We start from the raw sequence: 16,349 nt of genomic DNA, 5'->3' as shown, positions 1-16,349 counted from the left end.
ATGCAGGTGTGTTTTCATTTCTCTTGAATGTGTACAGATAGAGGTGGAATTGTCAGGGCTTGAGGTCAGTCGTTTGAGACACCGCCTGATTTCCGTCCCAGCCCCACATAACCTTCACCCTGTGTTGTGTGTGGGTTCTTACCAGCCCTGGAAACTAACTGGGCAGCGTTCTGTAATCATGTCGATGTGTATGAAATGATGACTTGTGTTCTTATTCACATATTCCTACATTTCTGAATATTTAAGTAATGAGGCTGGGCACCTTTTCATGAATGTTTTTAGCCAAGAAATCCTCATTTTTAACACGTACTCTCCACTCCACCTCCCACTCAAAGGATTCTCACATGACTCTTGGAGAACAAATAGCAAAGCCCTCTGGAGCTCTTCTTGGCTTTATCTAGGTGGGTGTCTCTGGCTCCAGTATTTGAGATCTAAGCACAACTCTTAATGTCAAGGATGTAGCTTATTTCTAACTAAGCAGTTCTGCTGTTGACTTGCACAAGATGTGGCTTTTTCTCACAAGCAGCCCATTCAGAGTTAGCAGTAGGAAAGACACCGGCTAGGGCTTCAGCAGCCAACACCATCTTCCAAGAAGGTAGGATTGTTCCTGCTCCCAGGGTCTTCCCTGTCCAGCATGGTGTTTGACGGGGGACACCCTTAGCTCGCTCTTTCCACTAGCAGTTCTTTGTATTTGTGGACTTCCACCTCCCACAGAGGGACGCAGGCTGCGCCCTGTCCTTCAGGACAAGGCTTTTCTAGCATGTGCTGGGACTGGGGAGCCAGGAAAGCTAACCTGGTGATTCTGCCCTCTGAAAGCCAGGGGTGGCTGCCAGTGACCTCTGCCTCCTCTGGCCAGCTCAGAGGATCCTGCCCTGGGTCTGTAATCCACGTGCATTCTCTTAAGAACAGCCATATCTAACGAACTGGTGCTTGCAGGAACCGAGGCTTTCCCGGGGCTGAAAGCCAGGGTCCTGGAGAGGTGGCAGAGATTATGGTCCATGAGCCCAGAGGTACAAATGTTGCGGTGGTGTTTATGTGCTGACGGCTAGACAAGCTGGCATCTGTTTAGCCCACGGTGGGGTCAGATGAGAGAGCGCTAGAACAGGGGGGCTTGAACCCTACGATCTCGCCACCATCCCAGCCCTGCACATGGAGAGATGAGCGCAACACGGAGGTGAGCGACTTCTGTCCCCAAAGTACAATGCCTCAGTGTTCCCGTCTCAATGCTCTTTCAAGAGGTTACAATCCTCCCCCTTCAGTAGGGCACTGATAGCAACAGAGGCAACGTTCAGGACATGCGCATGACCAGGAAAGGAAACACACTCAGCTTCCAGCAGCCCCGCCCTTCTGCTGGGGGCTGTCCCCACGGAAACACACCGGACTGGGACCCGGAAGACCCGAGGGAATGGCAGGGCACAGTGTGAAGAATGAAGACACACATGCCGCGTGGAAAGGTAACAGTGAAATCCTTCCCGGCACAACTAACGTAAGCTAAGCTGTTAAAGACACACAGGGCTCCCCGAGGTTGCAGGTGATAAGGACAGATCAGCGCTGCCCACGGGCAGCCCAGTGCCCTGGGCTTGCCCAGTCCACAGTCCAACGGTTCAGTGCCCTGGGCTTGCCCAGTCCACAGTCAAGGGTTCATCCCTGCCCTGCCCTGTTGCCCAACGCAGCATGTGGCGGTGCAGGCTGGCAGTGCAGGTGCTCCTCACCTGGCCCTTCCTTGCTGACTAGGCAAGGTGTGGACCCTGAACTCCAGGAATCAGGGCCACAAGCGTGAGCTACTCCCCACCCTGTCCCTGAAGGCTAAGGATTTCTCAGAGTACATTTATTCCTTGGGGCCTGCAAGCTTGCAAGTGAGCTTCTCTTGTGTTCAGCCCAACCCTGTTCTCTTCCTACTTGGGAAAGTCTGCATCAGGTAGCAAGCAGCACTTCATTTCCTCGGAACTGTGTGGGGCCAGGCTCCAGGAAGTACTGGAAAGTTCTACTGAAGTTCAACGTCACTCTGAAAACTCCACCCACACAGAGTGTCTGCATGTACCCTAGAGTTTTCATCGAAGGGGCACAAACTCTCTGACATACCACGATCCCTATTCAGTGGCTGGGCTGGGGTCCCAGTAAGACACGCATAAGGGTCTGACACAGAAGACAGCCAGCCAGACGCGGCAGAGCCAGTGCCATGCTCAGCTCAGGGACGTGTGCCAGCCCCCCAGGTTGCATGGTCACTCCAAGTCACCTAGATTCAAACCTGGAACCTGAAGCCAGAGGTGGAGGCAAACAGGGTGTTTCTAGTCAAAAATAACTACAGAGAAGGAAAAGAAAAGCCCTGCTCTTCAGGTTGAGAGTGAAAGATGGCGTTCTGAGGTTTATAATGTAGGGGGAGAAAAGGGACAGTACCCCAGTGGAGAAAGGCTGGCCGACAAAATGGGAAGTGTGAGCAAATTGCTGATGTATAAACTTGAAGAGTCAGATGGTTGGCACTGAAATAGTTTCTCCTGGAGAAGCTGGGGGGAGGAGGTGGGGGGGAAGGGAACTTGCATCTGTCACTAACAGAGAAGTGGTGGAGGTTAGAGGAAGGAGATTCAAATCCTTTCGGGAAGCAGATGATTTTTAGGGAAAAGGAATGAGCATAGAGCACACAGTGGCTTGAGATGAAAGTCTGAGCTTTGATTTCTGGCGTCTTCTTCCATGGCAGTTTAGCCTGCCTTGATTAGCCAAGTTGCAGGGGTCCCCTTCAGTGAGTCAGGAACTTTGGAGAAATCCCCTCCCTGTGCTTCAGAAGGGAACGAGGGTGGTGGGAATCTGGAGATGGAAGGGTCGGGGTTACAGAAAACTGTCTTTCTCCAGCCCAACATACGTGAGACCCCAAAATAAAGAGCAACAATAAGGAAAATAGCTCAGAAAACTGGTGGGTTTAGTGTCACTGAAATCCAAATATCAGAAGTCCTTTAAGAAGGATACAAGGTGATAAATGAAAGACTAACTCCCCCATAAAAGAATAAAAGATTGTGGACGGTAAGCAGGTTCATAGGAATCAAGAACAGAAATATGAAAGCCAGCTGGTGGGTAATCCTAAATCCAAACAGTCCCTGAGGTAGCTCATGGGTAGGGTAAATTCTAGTCTGAGCACAAATAGGAAAACTAGTGAACTAAAAACGTTATGAAGAATTTATCTAGGACGTCCCCTCCCCCTCCCCAAAAAAGATGGAAAAACGAAGATACGCTCATCAGATATATTGTAATGAAACAGAATGAAGTCACAAAACCAGAGCTTCAGGCCCTACACAGGTCCAGGGCTGGCTGCTAGCCTCAGTCTCCACAGATAGAGGCAGAAATGGTGAAGACTAGAGGAAGGAAAGGTAATCGATGCAGCAAATGTCAAGGTGTGCATTTAAACAAATCTCCCCAGTTGGACGTTTGCTTAAGTGGAGAAGGAAGATGGGCGCAGAGGGAGCCAGCGTTATGAACGGCACCAGGTGAGCTCCAGTGGTCAGAGGGGCGCGATGGCCCCAGGCTGGGTCCTGCAGGGCCTTGTTACAACCTGAGACTCATTGTGTGGGGAGGAGGGAAGGGATGGTAGCTTTGTCCACACTACCATTTTTCTGAGCCATTTTCTCAGAAGATTTCTGCCAGAGAAAATGGCTCAGAATGAATGATTCAGATTCAACATGGACTTAGTAATGCCAGGCTTTGAGGCTGCTTTTATTTAACTCATCAGTGCTTTTTGGCAAACGCAGTTTCTAAGTACCAGTTTCAGTCACGCTGGTACCAAGCCAGCCCTACATGCACATGTAACCAAAAGCAAGGGCTTGGATTCTTGGTGAGCATAAAGCCATGAACAGTGGGAACTAAGCACAGAAAGGTTTCTTCTTATCTGCAGCAGGAAAGGGGGGCAGACAGCACTGCTGTCTGGAAACAAAACAAGCTTGGGGATTAAATTCAAGAGCCTGCACATAGTCATTGAATAGAAAAGCTCATTAGGGGCAGGACATGGCTGTGCACGCTCAGTTTAAGGCCATAGGTCAAGAAGAAAAGACAGTAGTCATGTGACTGGACATTCTTAGCTTGAGCTCATGAGCACCTGTTGAAAAGGTTAAAATGGTGGATGTAGCCACTTTGGGGCCGGGCATGCAGGAATGCCTCTGGGTGGTTTAGACGGCAGGTGCGTGTGTTCTGTTACAGGAGGCCCAGGAAACCTCCAGAGATAGCACAGTCCTGCCCTCAGTCTTCAATTCCCCCTGTAGTGAACAACCTGTGTTGAGAATCAAAAGGTAGCCTGAGACCCCAGTGGAGGAGAGGCCGCTCCCCAAACTTCTCCCTCATCCTGGGCCCGGGCTCCCCACAGCCAGGCAGATGCAGCCTCCGGCTCTGAGACACAACAGCTGGGCTGAGCTCGGACTTGATGGCAGTTCTCCAGAGAAGCCTTCAGGGACGTCTGTTCTTGGGGCCTCTGCCCTGCGTGCCCCAGATCCCTGCTCCCCTGACACACCTGGAGACCCTTGTCACTGTCCCTCAGGGTATGTCACACCGGCATCCTATTAATCCTGCCACGCCGGAACCAGCCCAAGGGCCACCAAGCAGGCTGGGACCTGCTCGCTGCCGCTGCGCTACCCAAAGCAAATCTGTGGCAATGCCACCTGCGACACCTGGTAGGTGCGCTTTCCACCCCGCCCACCCAGAGGCCACCCCTGTTCCGGCACAGACTGAACCATCCTGAGGGTCTAGTCTGTCTCAGCGAATATCAGCTTTGTTTCATTCCTTCCGGTGAGAGACAGAAAATCAGAAACCTGTGGTGGCTCCACTCTCCCCCTTCCCAGCTGGACTTATCATTGCATTGCAAGATGCCGTCCTATTTCCAGATGACGGAAAGCTCTAGAAGTAATGCAAAGCTGGGCTGTCTCTGGCTGGTGTGTGAGTGAGACCAGAGGGAATCAAACAGGGTTGCCGTCGGCAGCCTGCCAGCCTTGCACACTCACCATCCTAGCTTTCCTCGTTCCCACGCTGCCATGTGTTCTCCATTCCCAGTGAGGAGCGCCCTGGGGCCCGCTGGGTCTCAAGGCCTCTGCACAGCCGGCTTCTGCCCCCATGCAAACCTTTGGGCTGTGAAGTGGCAGAGGTACTCATGGCATCTCCTGCCGGTCCCATGGTGAGCGGGAACCGCAGGCCTGATGGTTCAGAGCCTCTTGCCTGTGCTTCTGGGGCCGTGGGCTGGTGAAAGGATTTACCAAGGAGACAGAGAAAGGCAAAGACGCATTAGAGTGTTGTCAGCAGGGAGGGAAGCAGCCGGTCAGCTGGCGAGCCCCAGCAGAATGGCACTGTTGGTGCCACGCTGAGCTGGAGCTGGGATTGAACTGTTTTGTGGTTTCCAGGGTTCTGTCAATTGGCTGGTGTGTCAATGCTGATCACTGGTTTGGTTACAGCAATGCAGAACAGCAAAGAGCAAGAGCAGCTCTTTTAGAGAGGAGAAAAAAAGTTTATTGCCTGCGACCCAAACCAGTATACTTCCAGAAAGAAATTTGGATCCCGAGGGAGGGGAGACCCTAGGTTTCATACAAATTGGTTACAGGGTGTGAGGAATGCTGGTTACATGCATGTGGAATGCTGGTTACATGCATGGGGAGTGCTGGTTGCATGTATGTGGAATACTGGTTACATGTATATAGAGTGCTGGTTGCATGCATGGGGAGTGCTGGTTACATGCATGTAGAGTGCTGGCCGCATGCATGGGGAGTGCTGGTTGCATACATGTGGAGTGCTGGTTACATGCATGTGGAGTGCTGGTTACATGCATGTGGAGTGCTGGTTACATGCATGGGGAATGCTGGTTACATGTGTGAGGAGTGCTGGTTACATGTGTGGGGAATGCTGGTAACATGTGTGGGGAGTGCTGGTCACATGTATGTGGAATGCTGGTTACATGCATGTGGAGTGCTGGTTGCATGCATGTAGAGTGCTGGCCGCATGCATGGGGAGTGCTGGTTGCATGCATGTAGAGTGCTGGTTACATGCATGGGGAGTGCTGGCCGCATGCATGGGGAGTGCTGGTTGCATGCATGTGGAGTGCTGGTTACATGCATGTAGAGTGCTGGTTACATGCATGTGGAGTGCTGGTTACATGGATGCAGAATGCTGGCCGCATGCATGGGGAGTGCTGGTTACATGCATGTAGAGTGCTGGTTACATGCATGGGGAATGCTGGTTACATGTATGTAGAGTGCTGGTTACATGCATGTGGAGTGCTGGTTACATGCATGAGGAGTGCTGGTTGCATGCATGTAGAGTTCTGGTTACATGCATGTAGAGTGCTGGTTACATGCATGTGGAGTGCTGGTTACATGTATGTGGAGTGCTGGTTACATGTATGTGGAGTGCTGGTTACATACATGGGGAATGCTGGTTGCATGCACGTAGAGTGCTGGTTACATGCATGGGGAGTGCTGGTTGCATGCATGTAGAGTTCTGGTTACATGCATGTAGAGTGCTGGTTACATGCATGGGGAGTGCTGGTTACATGCATGGGGAGTGCTGGTTACATGCATGTAGAGTTCTGGTTACATGCATGGGGAATGCTGTTTGCATGCATGTAGAGTGCTGGTTACATGCATGGGGAGTGCTGTTACATGCATGTAGAGTGCTGGTTACATGCATTGGAGTGCTGGTTACATGCATGGGGAGTGCTGGTTACATGAGTGGGGAGTGCTGGTTACATGCATGGGGAGTGCTGGTTACATGAATGTAGAGTGCTGGTTACATACATGTGAAATGCTGGTTACATGCATGGGGAGTGCTGGTTACATACATGTAGAGTGCTGGTTACATGAATGTAGAGTGCTGGTTACATGCATGTGGAGTGCGGGTTACATGCATGTAGAATGTTGGTTACATGGATGCAAAATGCTGGTTGCATGCATGGGGAGTGCTGGTTACATGCGTGGGGAGTGCTGACTGGAGGAAATGTGCCACGCCTCATCTGAGCAGCTGGGCACTTCCTATCTAGTGGTGCAGAAATCAGTACATTCCCTTACAACCACTTCTGTATCAGCTTTAAAAGCCCCTTGCAGACTTCCTGCTTTCTGTTCAGATAGCCCCACCCACTCTGTTCCCAGCCCGCGTTCCGGCAACTGCCCTCTGGAAAGCCCCCTTGGGAGGGGTGGCTTTGCCCTCTTCAGTTTCTTCCTTGGTTTCTGTTAGATTTGTGCAGGCACATGAACATGGTGTACTTCTGCTTGGCCTCTATTTCCCTATGCCAGCATACCCACACTCTGCCCGCCCTTCCTTATTTTGCCCGGATCTTAGTATTTTGTTCTTGCCTTGCTGACTCAATAGGGCTTGGGTACTGCCCCAAAAGTCTAGAGCCTAACTTCTTTTTTTTTTTTTTTTTTTTTTTTTGGTTGGTTGTGGGGCCTGAACTCTGGGCCTGGGCACTGTCCCTCAGCTCTTCAGCTCAAGGCTAGCACTCTACCACTTGAGCCACAGCACCATTTCTGACTTTTTCTGCTTATGTGGTGCTGAGGAATCGAACCCAGGGCTTCATGCATGCAAGGCAAGCGCTCTACCACTGAGCCACCTTCCCAGCCCGAGCCTAACTGCTAGGCTAGGTTCTGATCTAGAACCTCAAGGGCCCGGGTGACTGACTGGTCCAGCTCTAGTTATCTTGGAGCTTGGCCAACATCCCTTGCATCCTGCTGAGGGTCCTCACACGCTGTACCCATCTCTGTCGGTGTGGTTATTCCCTGGGATGCGATCTGTGGACCTTGCTGTTGGTTGAAGCCACACCTGGCCAAAGCATGTCTAGTGGCAGGCAAGTGCTGACCAGTCCCTGCTAGGGGACCGTGCAGAAACTCACAGTTCCTGGGACTGTGGGGAATCTTGCTCCTAGAAAGTGCTCCTTATATCCTGTCCTCCCTACAGCCATTGCCTCCTTACCCCACACTGCCTGCAGAGCAACACAATACAGAAGCCGGGGTGGTTGTTTCGTTTTGCTTTAAATCCTGTCATGATGAGATCAAGTAGGCTAGGAGAACATTTTTCTGACTGTGGGCTGGTGGCTCATGCCTGTCATCATAGCTACTCAGGAGGCTGAGAGATGAGGATCACGGTTCAAAGCTAGGGTAGGAAAGTCTTTGAGATTCTTATCTCCCAAATAACCACCAAAAAACCCAGAAGTGGTGCTCTGGTTCCAAGTGGTAGAGTGCTAGCCTTGTGTGAAAGAGCCCAGGCCCTGACTTCAATCAAGCCCAGCAAAGGACAAATTAATTAATTAATTAATTAATTAATTCTGCTATGACACATTCGGGAACAGGATAGAGCGACCTCTGCTACATGAGAACAGGGGCCCTAGGTGACTCGGTTGGTAGAATTGTGGATGTCCAAGTCCAGCACGGAAGCTTCTGGTATTCCTGACCACCTGTCCTGGCCAGGGAAAATGGAGGCAGTGGAGGAAAATGGTTTCTGTTCTGTTCTGTACTCCTCTTCCCCTGGAGAGCCTGCAGCATGGCTGCGGCGTTCATCCAGCTCCTCATGTCTGCTCTTCTGTGGCGTCAGGCCCGGCGTGGGAGACTGGGGTGGGGTGGAGCATGTGGCAGAGCCCTGGCAGGGGACCCCGCAGGCTGCTTAGCCTCCTGCTCAGCTGGGGTGACGGAGGGGAGAAAGAGCAGGTGAGGGCCACCGCCTCCCTGACAAGCCTGGGCAGCAGCTGTGAGGAAAGAAAACGAAGGGCTGGGAAGGTGGCTCAGTGGTAGAGCGCTTGCCTTGCATGCCTGAGTCCCTGGGTTCAATTCCTCAGCACCACATAAGCAAAAGAAAAAAGCCGGAAGTGGTGCTGTGGCTCAAGTGGTAGAGCGCTAGCCTTGAGCTGAAGAGGCTGAGGGACAGCGCCCAGGACCTGCAAACAAGGACAGCAAGAACAAACTTCCTAATAGATAAGACAGGACAGGAACACTAGAAACCAGGTCTCGGGCTGGGAAGGTGGCTCAGTGGTAGAGAGCCTGCCTTGCATGCATGAAGCCCTGGGTTCGATTCCTTAGCCCCACATAAATCGAAAAATCCGGAAGTGGTGCTGTGGCTCCAGTGGTAGAGTGCTAGCCTTGGGCAAAAGAAGCTCAGGGACAGCGCCTAGGCCCTGAGTTCAAACCCCAGGACTGGCCAAATAAAAAGACCAGGTCTCTTCCTGTTAGTCCCCAACTCCAAACCCCCATGTCACCTTCCTGTTCTCAGCTTCTGCTTCTTCTTTCTGCAAAGGTGAAGGTAAGGAACGTTCACATGTTAGTGTAGGTCGATTCGTCGCAGAGTTGCCTCCCAGCTTTCCTCCCGGCTCTGCGCTCCATCTCCCGGCCACTAGAGGTCTGCAGACTTCCTCCCTGAGAATGCGGTCTGCTTCCTCCAGAACTGGATGGCTGGCTAGCACCACCTGATGGTCAAAGTTGGGGGTTTTGTTTTTGTTTTTTGTTTTTGTTTTTGTATTGCTGGTCCTGGGTCTTGAACTCAGGGCCTAGGCGCTGTCCCTGAGCATCTTTTGCTCAGGACTAGCACTCTACCACTTGAGCCACAGCGCCACTTCCAGCTTTCTCTGTGTATGTGGTACTGAGGAATAGAACCCAGGGCTTCATGCAGGCTAGGCACGCACTCTACCACTGAGCCACCTTCCTAGCCCTGGTTAAAGTTTTTAATCCCTCCTTGAAGCAAGGCTCCATTGCCCTCAGATATCAATTTCCCTCAGATAATTTTGTTTAGCATCTTTTCATGTGCATAATTGCTATTCCTAGGTTTTCTCTGTAGAAATGTTTGTTGAATGTCTTTCTCTATTTAAAACTGGACGCTGTCCTTTTTAATGACCAAATTGTAATTGTGCATTATATTGTAAACACAAACTCTTTCATAGATATATGGTTTGCAGATTTTTTTCCCCTCTGTAAATTGGCCCTTTTACTCATTTAAATTTTTTTTTTTGGTCTTGTTTTTTTTTAAATTTTGTGCTGGTTCTGAGGCCTAAAGTGAGTGGCTGGCGCTCTTGCTTCGCACTTCTGCTCAAGTGAAGTCCTCTACCACTTGAGCCACATCCCCATTTCCAGCTTTTTTTCCTAGTTAATTGGAGGAAAGAGTCTCTCAGATTTGTGTGTGCGGGCTGACTTTGAACTGAAATCCTCAGATCTTAGTCTTCTGAATAGGATTATAGGCAGGAGCCATCAGCTTCTGGCTTTTTGGTTTTGAGACATACCTTGCTGTATAGCTTAGGCTGTCTTTGAACTCATAATCTTTGAATTTGAATCTTTGTCTTTGAATTCACAATCTTCCCATCTCAGCCTCTCAGGTGCTGGGATTAGTGATATAATCCACCGGCTTGGCTTCCTTTTCTTTTTGTTGTTGTTTCTTTTTGTTTTTGTTTTGGTGGTGCTGGGTCCTGGTGTTTGAACTTAGGGCCTTCCATTTGGTAGGCAAATGTTCTACTGCTTGAGTTACTGCTTAATGGTGTCATTTGAGGCACATGTTTAATTTTTGTGAAGTTCATTTTTTTCTTTTGCTGGCATCATATCTAAGAAGCTCTCACCAGATCCAAGGCTCGGATTGTTATCGTTCAGGGTTTCATTCAGGTCTTGAGCTGTTTCACCTTGGCTTGCATGTGTGGTGTGAGGCAGAGGTGGAGATGAGCGTCTGCATCAGCTGTTGAAAGGACTGGTTGTTCCCTGTTGAACGATTCTTTGAATATTTGCTTCTATTTGGTAATATTTTTTCCTTCAATTTTTTTTCTTGTTATTATAAATGTGATATACAGAGGGTTACAGTTTCATAAATCAGGAACCACTTCTGATATATTTTTTTAAATCTACACTGGTCAAAATTGCTTTCTCTCCCTATCTGTCTCCCTCTCTCCCTATCTGTCTCCCTCTCTCTCCCTCTCTTTTCCCTCTCTGTCTCTTTCTTCATCTTTCCCTCCCCCCTCTCTCCCTCTTTCTCCCTCCTTCTCTCTCCCTCTCCCTCTTTTTCTCTCCTCATCCCTCTCCCCCTCTCTCTCTTCCTCTCTCCATCTACTTGTAAACATGTGGTCTCTCAGATGCTATGCAAATCGAGTCTCAGTATTTCAAAGCAAAATACCTCTCTCTTATTCTGTGGTAATGAGATAGAAGCAGGGATGTTTTCCTCCCGTGCCAAGTGACATTCTAGCTTGGGGAGAGCACTGTCTCTTTGGACATTTTCAGTCAGGCCAGTACTCTGCTATTGGTGCATTCTAGAATAATCAGAACACCAACATTGTAAATTGGAATACAACAAATACTGGAGGCGATAGGGGGAAAGGAACACTATTACACTGTTGGTGGGAATGGAAACTTGTACAACCACTCTGGACAGCAATCTGGAGGTTCCCCAAAAAACTAAACATAGACTTTTCCTGCGACCCAGCCATACCACTCCTGGGCATCTACCCTGAGCATCACAAGCCAGGATCCATAAAGCCACTTGTGCATCCATGTTGCACATCATTGCTGCACTATCCACAACAGCCAAGCTGTGGAAACAGCCCCGATGCCCTACAATAGATGAGTGGATCCAATATATGTGGTACCTATACACCATGGGATTTTACACAGCCATTAAAAGAATAATATTATGTCATTTTCAGGGAAATGGATGGATCTTGAACAAATCATGTTCAGAAGGTAAGCTAAGCTTAGACAGACAAACGGCGCATGTTTTCTCTCATATGTAGACACTAGATCTAAAATACACAGGGACATGGTAACTTATCCAAGACACTAGGCATTCACGCACAGTGAGACCAAAGGAGGACACTCCTAGGAGAGGAACACAAAGGCTCACAGCCTGTGTGCCTCAAATCACACAAAATAATAGTTACCAAAATGAACTCCAGGAAACGGAAGCATGAGGTTCGGTTTGGTTTGGGAAGAGAATCAGCACACACTTCCCGGCGTGTAGCTCTGGCAGCTGGCTGGAGAGTGCACGTGGACGCTGTGTTCACTCAGCTGGTGCGTGGCAGCCGTGGCCTGGTGGGGCAGGGGGAGCAGCCGCCTTGAAAGAGATGAACATCCACTTTTTGAGACATCCCGCGGGCTGCCGTGCGGTGAGTGGCTTGGAGGCCCATGAATGGCCTGGAAGTGAAATGTGAGCCCTCCAGCCGCCAGCCTGGCAGCTGGGTCTGCTGGTGCTGCATTGTAAGGTCGGCCAGATGGCCACGGGCACTTTCTGACATGCGTGGATGGGCGCCGTGCCAGGGCTGGGTGATTTAGCTTGGGCATGGCACTTTCCTTTCTCAGCTGAGGAGCGAGGCTCCCTGCGGAACTGCAGTGGGCAGGTGCAGTGACGCCGAGAGCCTCAGCGCGACCCAGCACCGGGAGACACTGCGCCTAGAGGACACAACGCGCACACAGGGCCATGCACGCCCGGGTACAGGTGTGCTAGCACTTCCACAGGATGACAGGCATCTCCAGCAGCGCCTGGCTCACCGCACTGCCACACTGGCTGCTGAACCGCCACACTGCACTCTGACACACCTCCTGTACCCGGGCATGCATGGCCCTGTGTGTGTGTGCGTGTGTGTGTGTGTGCACGAGCGCACGTGCGTGCATGTGCGCACCCTCTGACACACCTCCTGCTTTGGGAACGAGTGTGCTCTGACACACTTCATGTTTTGTTGTACACAGACAGCAGTGCACTTTTTTTCCTCCCTTAGGAGGGGATATTAATTCTACAAAACACTCACATGGAAAAGGGAATGCGAACACACTGCCCGGGGAGCCTCAGCCCAGCACTGGTGGCAAAGCAGCCCCGGCCCCGAGCCGCTGGGCTCCACACTGCACCCTCCACACACCACTGAACAGTGCACAGAAATCTGTATCCAGGTAGGAGCCGGTGGCTCACACCTGTCATCCTAGCTACTCAGGAGGCTGAGATCTGAGGATCATGGTTTAAAGCCAGCCCCGCAGGAAAGTTGGTGAGACTCATCTCCAATTAACCACCAGAAAATTAGAAGTGGCACTGTGGCTCAAGTGGTAGAGCGCTCGCCTTGAGCTGAAGAGCTGATGGGCAGTGCCCAGGCCCAGAGCTCAAACCTCACAACCAACCAAAAATGGTGTGGTTATGTTTATTTTATTCACTTTTTCAGAGGTTAATTGGAGATGAGGGTCTCACAGGGAGTTTTCTGTCGGGTTCAGCTTCAAACCACAATCAGAATTCAGTCTCTTGAATAGCTAGAATTACAGGTGTGTGCCACAGGTGTCCAACCTTGATACTCTTATCTCCAATAAATTATTAAAAAAATAAATCTAGAAGTGGATCAGCGGCTGTGGTGTTACAGCCCTAGCCTTGAGCAGAAAAGCTCAAGGATAGCGCCCAGGCCCAGAGTTCATGCCCTAGACCAGCACACCAAAACCAAAACAAACAAAAAACTTAAAAAACAAAAACAAACCAGGAAGGTGGAGAAAAGGGATTCACCAGCGATCAAAGAGAATTCCAGAAAGGGGGTGGAGTGTCAGGGACCTGAACTAGGGAGTGCTGCTAGGTGGTGAAGGTCTTTTACCATATCTTCCATCCAGATGTCATTTACCTTATCTTAATCTATAGGCAAAGACAGTAAACACAAGAATGCAAAGCGGCACTTCCAGCCAGGCCCTGGCTGTGGAACAGCTCCTTTGATTCTGGGTTATAGCCCAAGCTGGGATGGGTGCATGGGTCATGAAGTCGTGAGTTCAGGGTTCGTGTGTTCCCTGTTCGTTTTGGGAGGAGCACCTGTGAGGATAAACCCTAACATAAAGACCAGTGTCTCACAGTCCTGGCACTAAAGGATCTATTCCCTGATGTAAAGAACAAGGGGTGGTGGTGGTGAAAATACCGAAGAACAATGAAACAGTTTACATACTCAGAAGAAACAGGCTATCTGGAGATATAATGGAGGCAGGCAATACCCACTCTTCACAGGGAATGACGAAAAGTTAAATAATTGAAGATCTATTGTCTTAAAATACAAGTCAAGGGCTGGGAATGTGGCTTAGCATGCATGAAGCTCTGGGTTTCAGTACCACATGAACAAAAAAGCTGGAAATGATGATGTGGCTCAAGTGGTAGAGTGCTAGCCTTGAGCAAAAGAAGCTCAGGGACAGTGCGCAGGCCTTGAGTTCAAGCCCCAGGATTGGCAGAAAAAAAAAAAAAAACATTTTCCAATGACTCAATCTATTTGCCTTTGGAGGTTAGAGCGTGAGAGTTAAGACAAGAGGTAGAAGAAGATTAGAAATGTCCAGAGGCGTGAAAACTTAACTCTTCCCTCCAAACTGCAAGCATGTGATCTGATTAACTCTCATGAGAAAATAAAGATTTGTCCTTGAAAAGGTAAACTAAAAGAGGTGCCATTTATGAGTATCTTTTATTACAGTGAAGTTTATAGGTTTCATACCCTTTCATCTTTTTCCTTTTGTTTCTTTTCTTTTCTTTGAGACTGGGTCTGCTTATGGAGCTCAGACTGGTCTCAAACTCTAGACCCTCCTGCCTTGTGTCCTCCCAAGTGCTAGGATTACAGGCATGCACTACCACACCCAGTATACATTTCTTTTCCTTTCTTACCTTTTAAGGTTTTCAGTCCTAGGTGCAGGAGAGAGAGCCGGGCAATCCTGCAAGGCACTTTGGCACTTCCGAGTGGTTAACCAAGCATAGAAGCTTCCCACTTTCCCAAGTGTACATTTGTTTTGGCCTCGCACTTTGTCGGAGCACTGGCTCTACTTCACAGGGACTGGACCAGAGGGACAATGAGGGCCACAGAAAGAACCCGAGTCACGTCATTCCCTTGGCGTTTGCCTTTGGCTTTGGAAATAAGAGCGTGGGGGCAGATTGTGACAAAAGCTTGCATTTCCAGTTCTCTTTTCTCCGGTTACTTCAGTCCAGCCAGCCTGAAGCAGCTGGGTTGTGTAACAGCTTTTCTTGAAGCACGTGAAGGTCCAAACTTCAATCACTTACTGCTTCGTGTCCATCCGCCGTTGACAGGCCTCGTCCGTCCTGGCGCTGCTGCTGCTGCTGGACGGGGCGATGTTCTCCTGGTCCCCACCGCCCCCTAGGCCGCTGGACAAACTCTTCCAGTATATCGACGCCCACCAGGATGAGTTTGTGCAGGTAGGACCGTGCCCGGGTGCGTGGGGGGCCTGCAGGGATGGCTGACGCCCTGGCTCGTGGGAGGCGGGGTCGGAGTGATAACTCCATTCCATTAAGAGCCTGTCAGTCATTGACCCCAAACGGTGGGTGTTCAGCAGCCCGGAGGAAGAGGCTGCCGCTCTGTGCCATGCCTGAGCATTCCATGCAGCCCTGTCCACCCGGTGCCCGCCCTGAGCATTCCATCCAACCCTGTCCACCTGGTGCCCACCCTGAGCATTCCATCCAGCCCTGTCTACCCGGTGCCCGCTCTGAGCATTCCATCCAGCCCTGTCCACCCAGTGCCTGCCCCGCCATGGATCTTACATCTGCCCTGGCCCACTGGGTGCCCATGTGACCGCCACCTGGCCCCTCGTCCAGGTTCAAGGCTGCGCTGTGGCAATACCTGGGCAGCCTCACTGCCTCCTCCTTCATAACTCCCTGCTGGCTTGTGGCATGTGGTGTGGACACGTGTGGATGGGGACAGGGGGAGGGCGGGGGAGGGGATCGGGCGGCCTGCGCAATCTCTTATGGAATGTCTCCATCTCATGGTCTCTTGCTGACTCCTGGGACATGCAGCCTGGGGCTGCTGCCGGAGCCCCTCAGCCCCGGGGGCTCAGGACTCTGGACTCTGAGCCTTCTGCCCTGTGTCTGTTTCAGAGCAGTTTGGATACCTGTGTATTTGATCATTTAGGAATGTCATGCTTCCTGCTAAAGACTCAAAGCAGACTGGAATGGCCCTGTGGCGCTGCCCCTCCCCACTGCCCCCCCCCCACTGCCCCTATCACCCCCCGCTGCCGCCCCTTCTGCTAGAATGTTGGCCTGACATAGAGGCATCTTGGAACTGGATTTCCAGCCTAGGTGGAGAAATGGTGTCCCATGGCCTTGGAGTCCAAGCCTTTCCCCTTCCCACCTCCTCAAGCATCCCAGATCTACTCAGCTTGGGGAAGGGGAAATAGAGTCAAGATCAGCACCCCAGATATGCGTTCTTTTCCTAAAAGTGTCAGGCTCCGTAGGAGCAGCTCACCCTGAGCCCCGGCATGTGGTGGTGGCGCAACTCTGGCCGACAGCCCGTGTCTTCCACACACAGCCCCTCAGTTCACGGCCCTCTAACCTTGGGTTGGGAAGCCCCATGCTCCTGCACAGATGAAAACCCAAGACTAGGATATAGGAAGGGCGGCGGTGGAAGTCACGAGTACCCCGTGAACACACAGCACTGACTG

General features: G+C 50.8%; 1 protein-coding gene and 1 long non-coding RNA gene across 2 annotated transcripts in view; one reads left to right on the top strand and one right to left on the bottom strand.

Moving 5' to 3' along the window:
- Positions 1-16,349, top strand: part of Cndp1 (carnosine dipeptidase 1) — a 43,228-nt gene that overhangs the window by 2,214 nt on the left and 24,665 nt on the right. The window contains exon 3 of the mRNA XM_070028949.1: positions 14,986-15,111. Coding sequence (XP_069885050.1) covers positions 14,986-15,111 — 126 coding nt within the window. The remainder of the gene's footprint in view (positions 1-14,985; positions 15,112-16,349) is intronic.
- On the bottom strand, positions 3,691-14,993 carry LOC138831924 (uncharacterized). Its single transcript, XR_011373460.1, has 4 exons — positions 14,569-14,993; positions 11,852-12,024; positions 4,977-5,208; positions 3,691-4,252 (listed from the first exon to the last, which is right to left on the bottom strand). It is a non-coding gene; the product is annotated as an uncharacterized lncRNA (long non-coding RNA).

Source organism: Dipodomys merriami, unplaced genomic scaffold (genome assembly GCF_024711535.1).
Source record: "Dipodomys merriami isolate MVZ:Mamm:240054 unplaced genomic scaffold, mDipMer1.0.p SCAF_2, whole genome shotgun sequence".
Taxonomy (NCBI): Eukaryota; Metazoa; Chordata; class Mammalia; order Rodentia; family Heteromyidae; genus Dipodomys; species Dipodomys merriami.
This window is presented reverse-complemented; position numbering and strand designations above follow the sequence as displayed.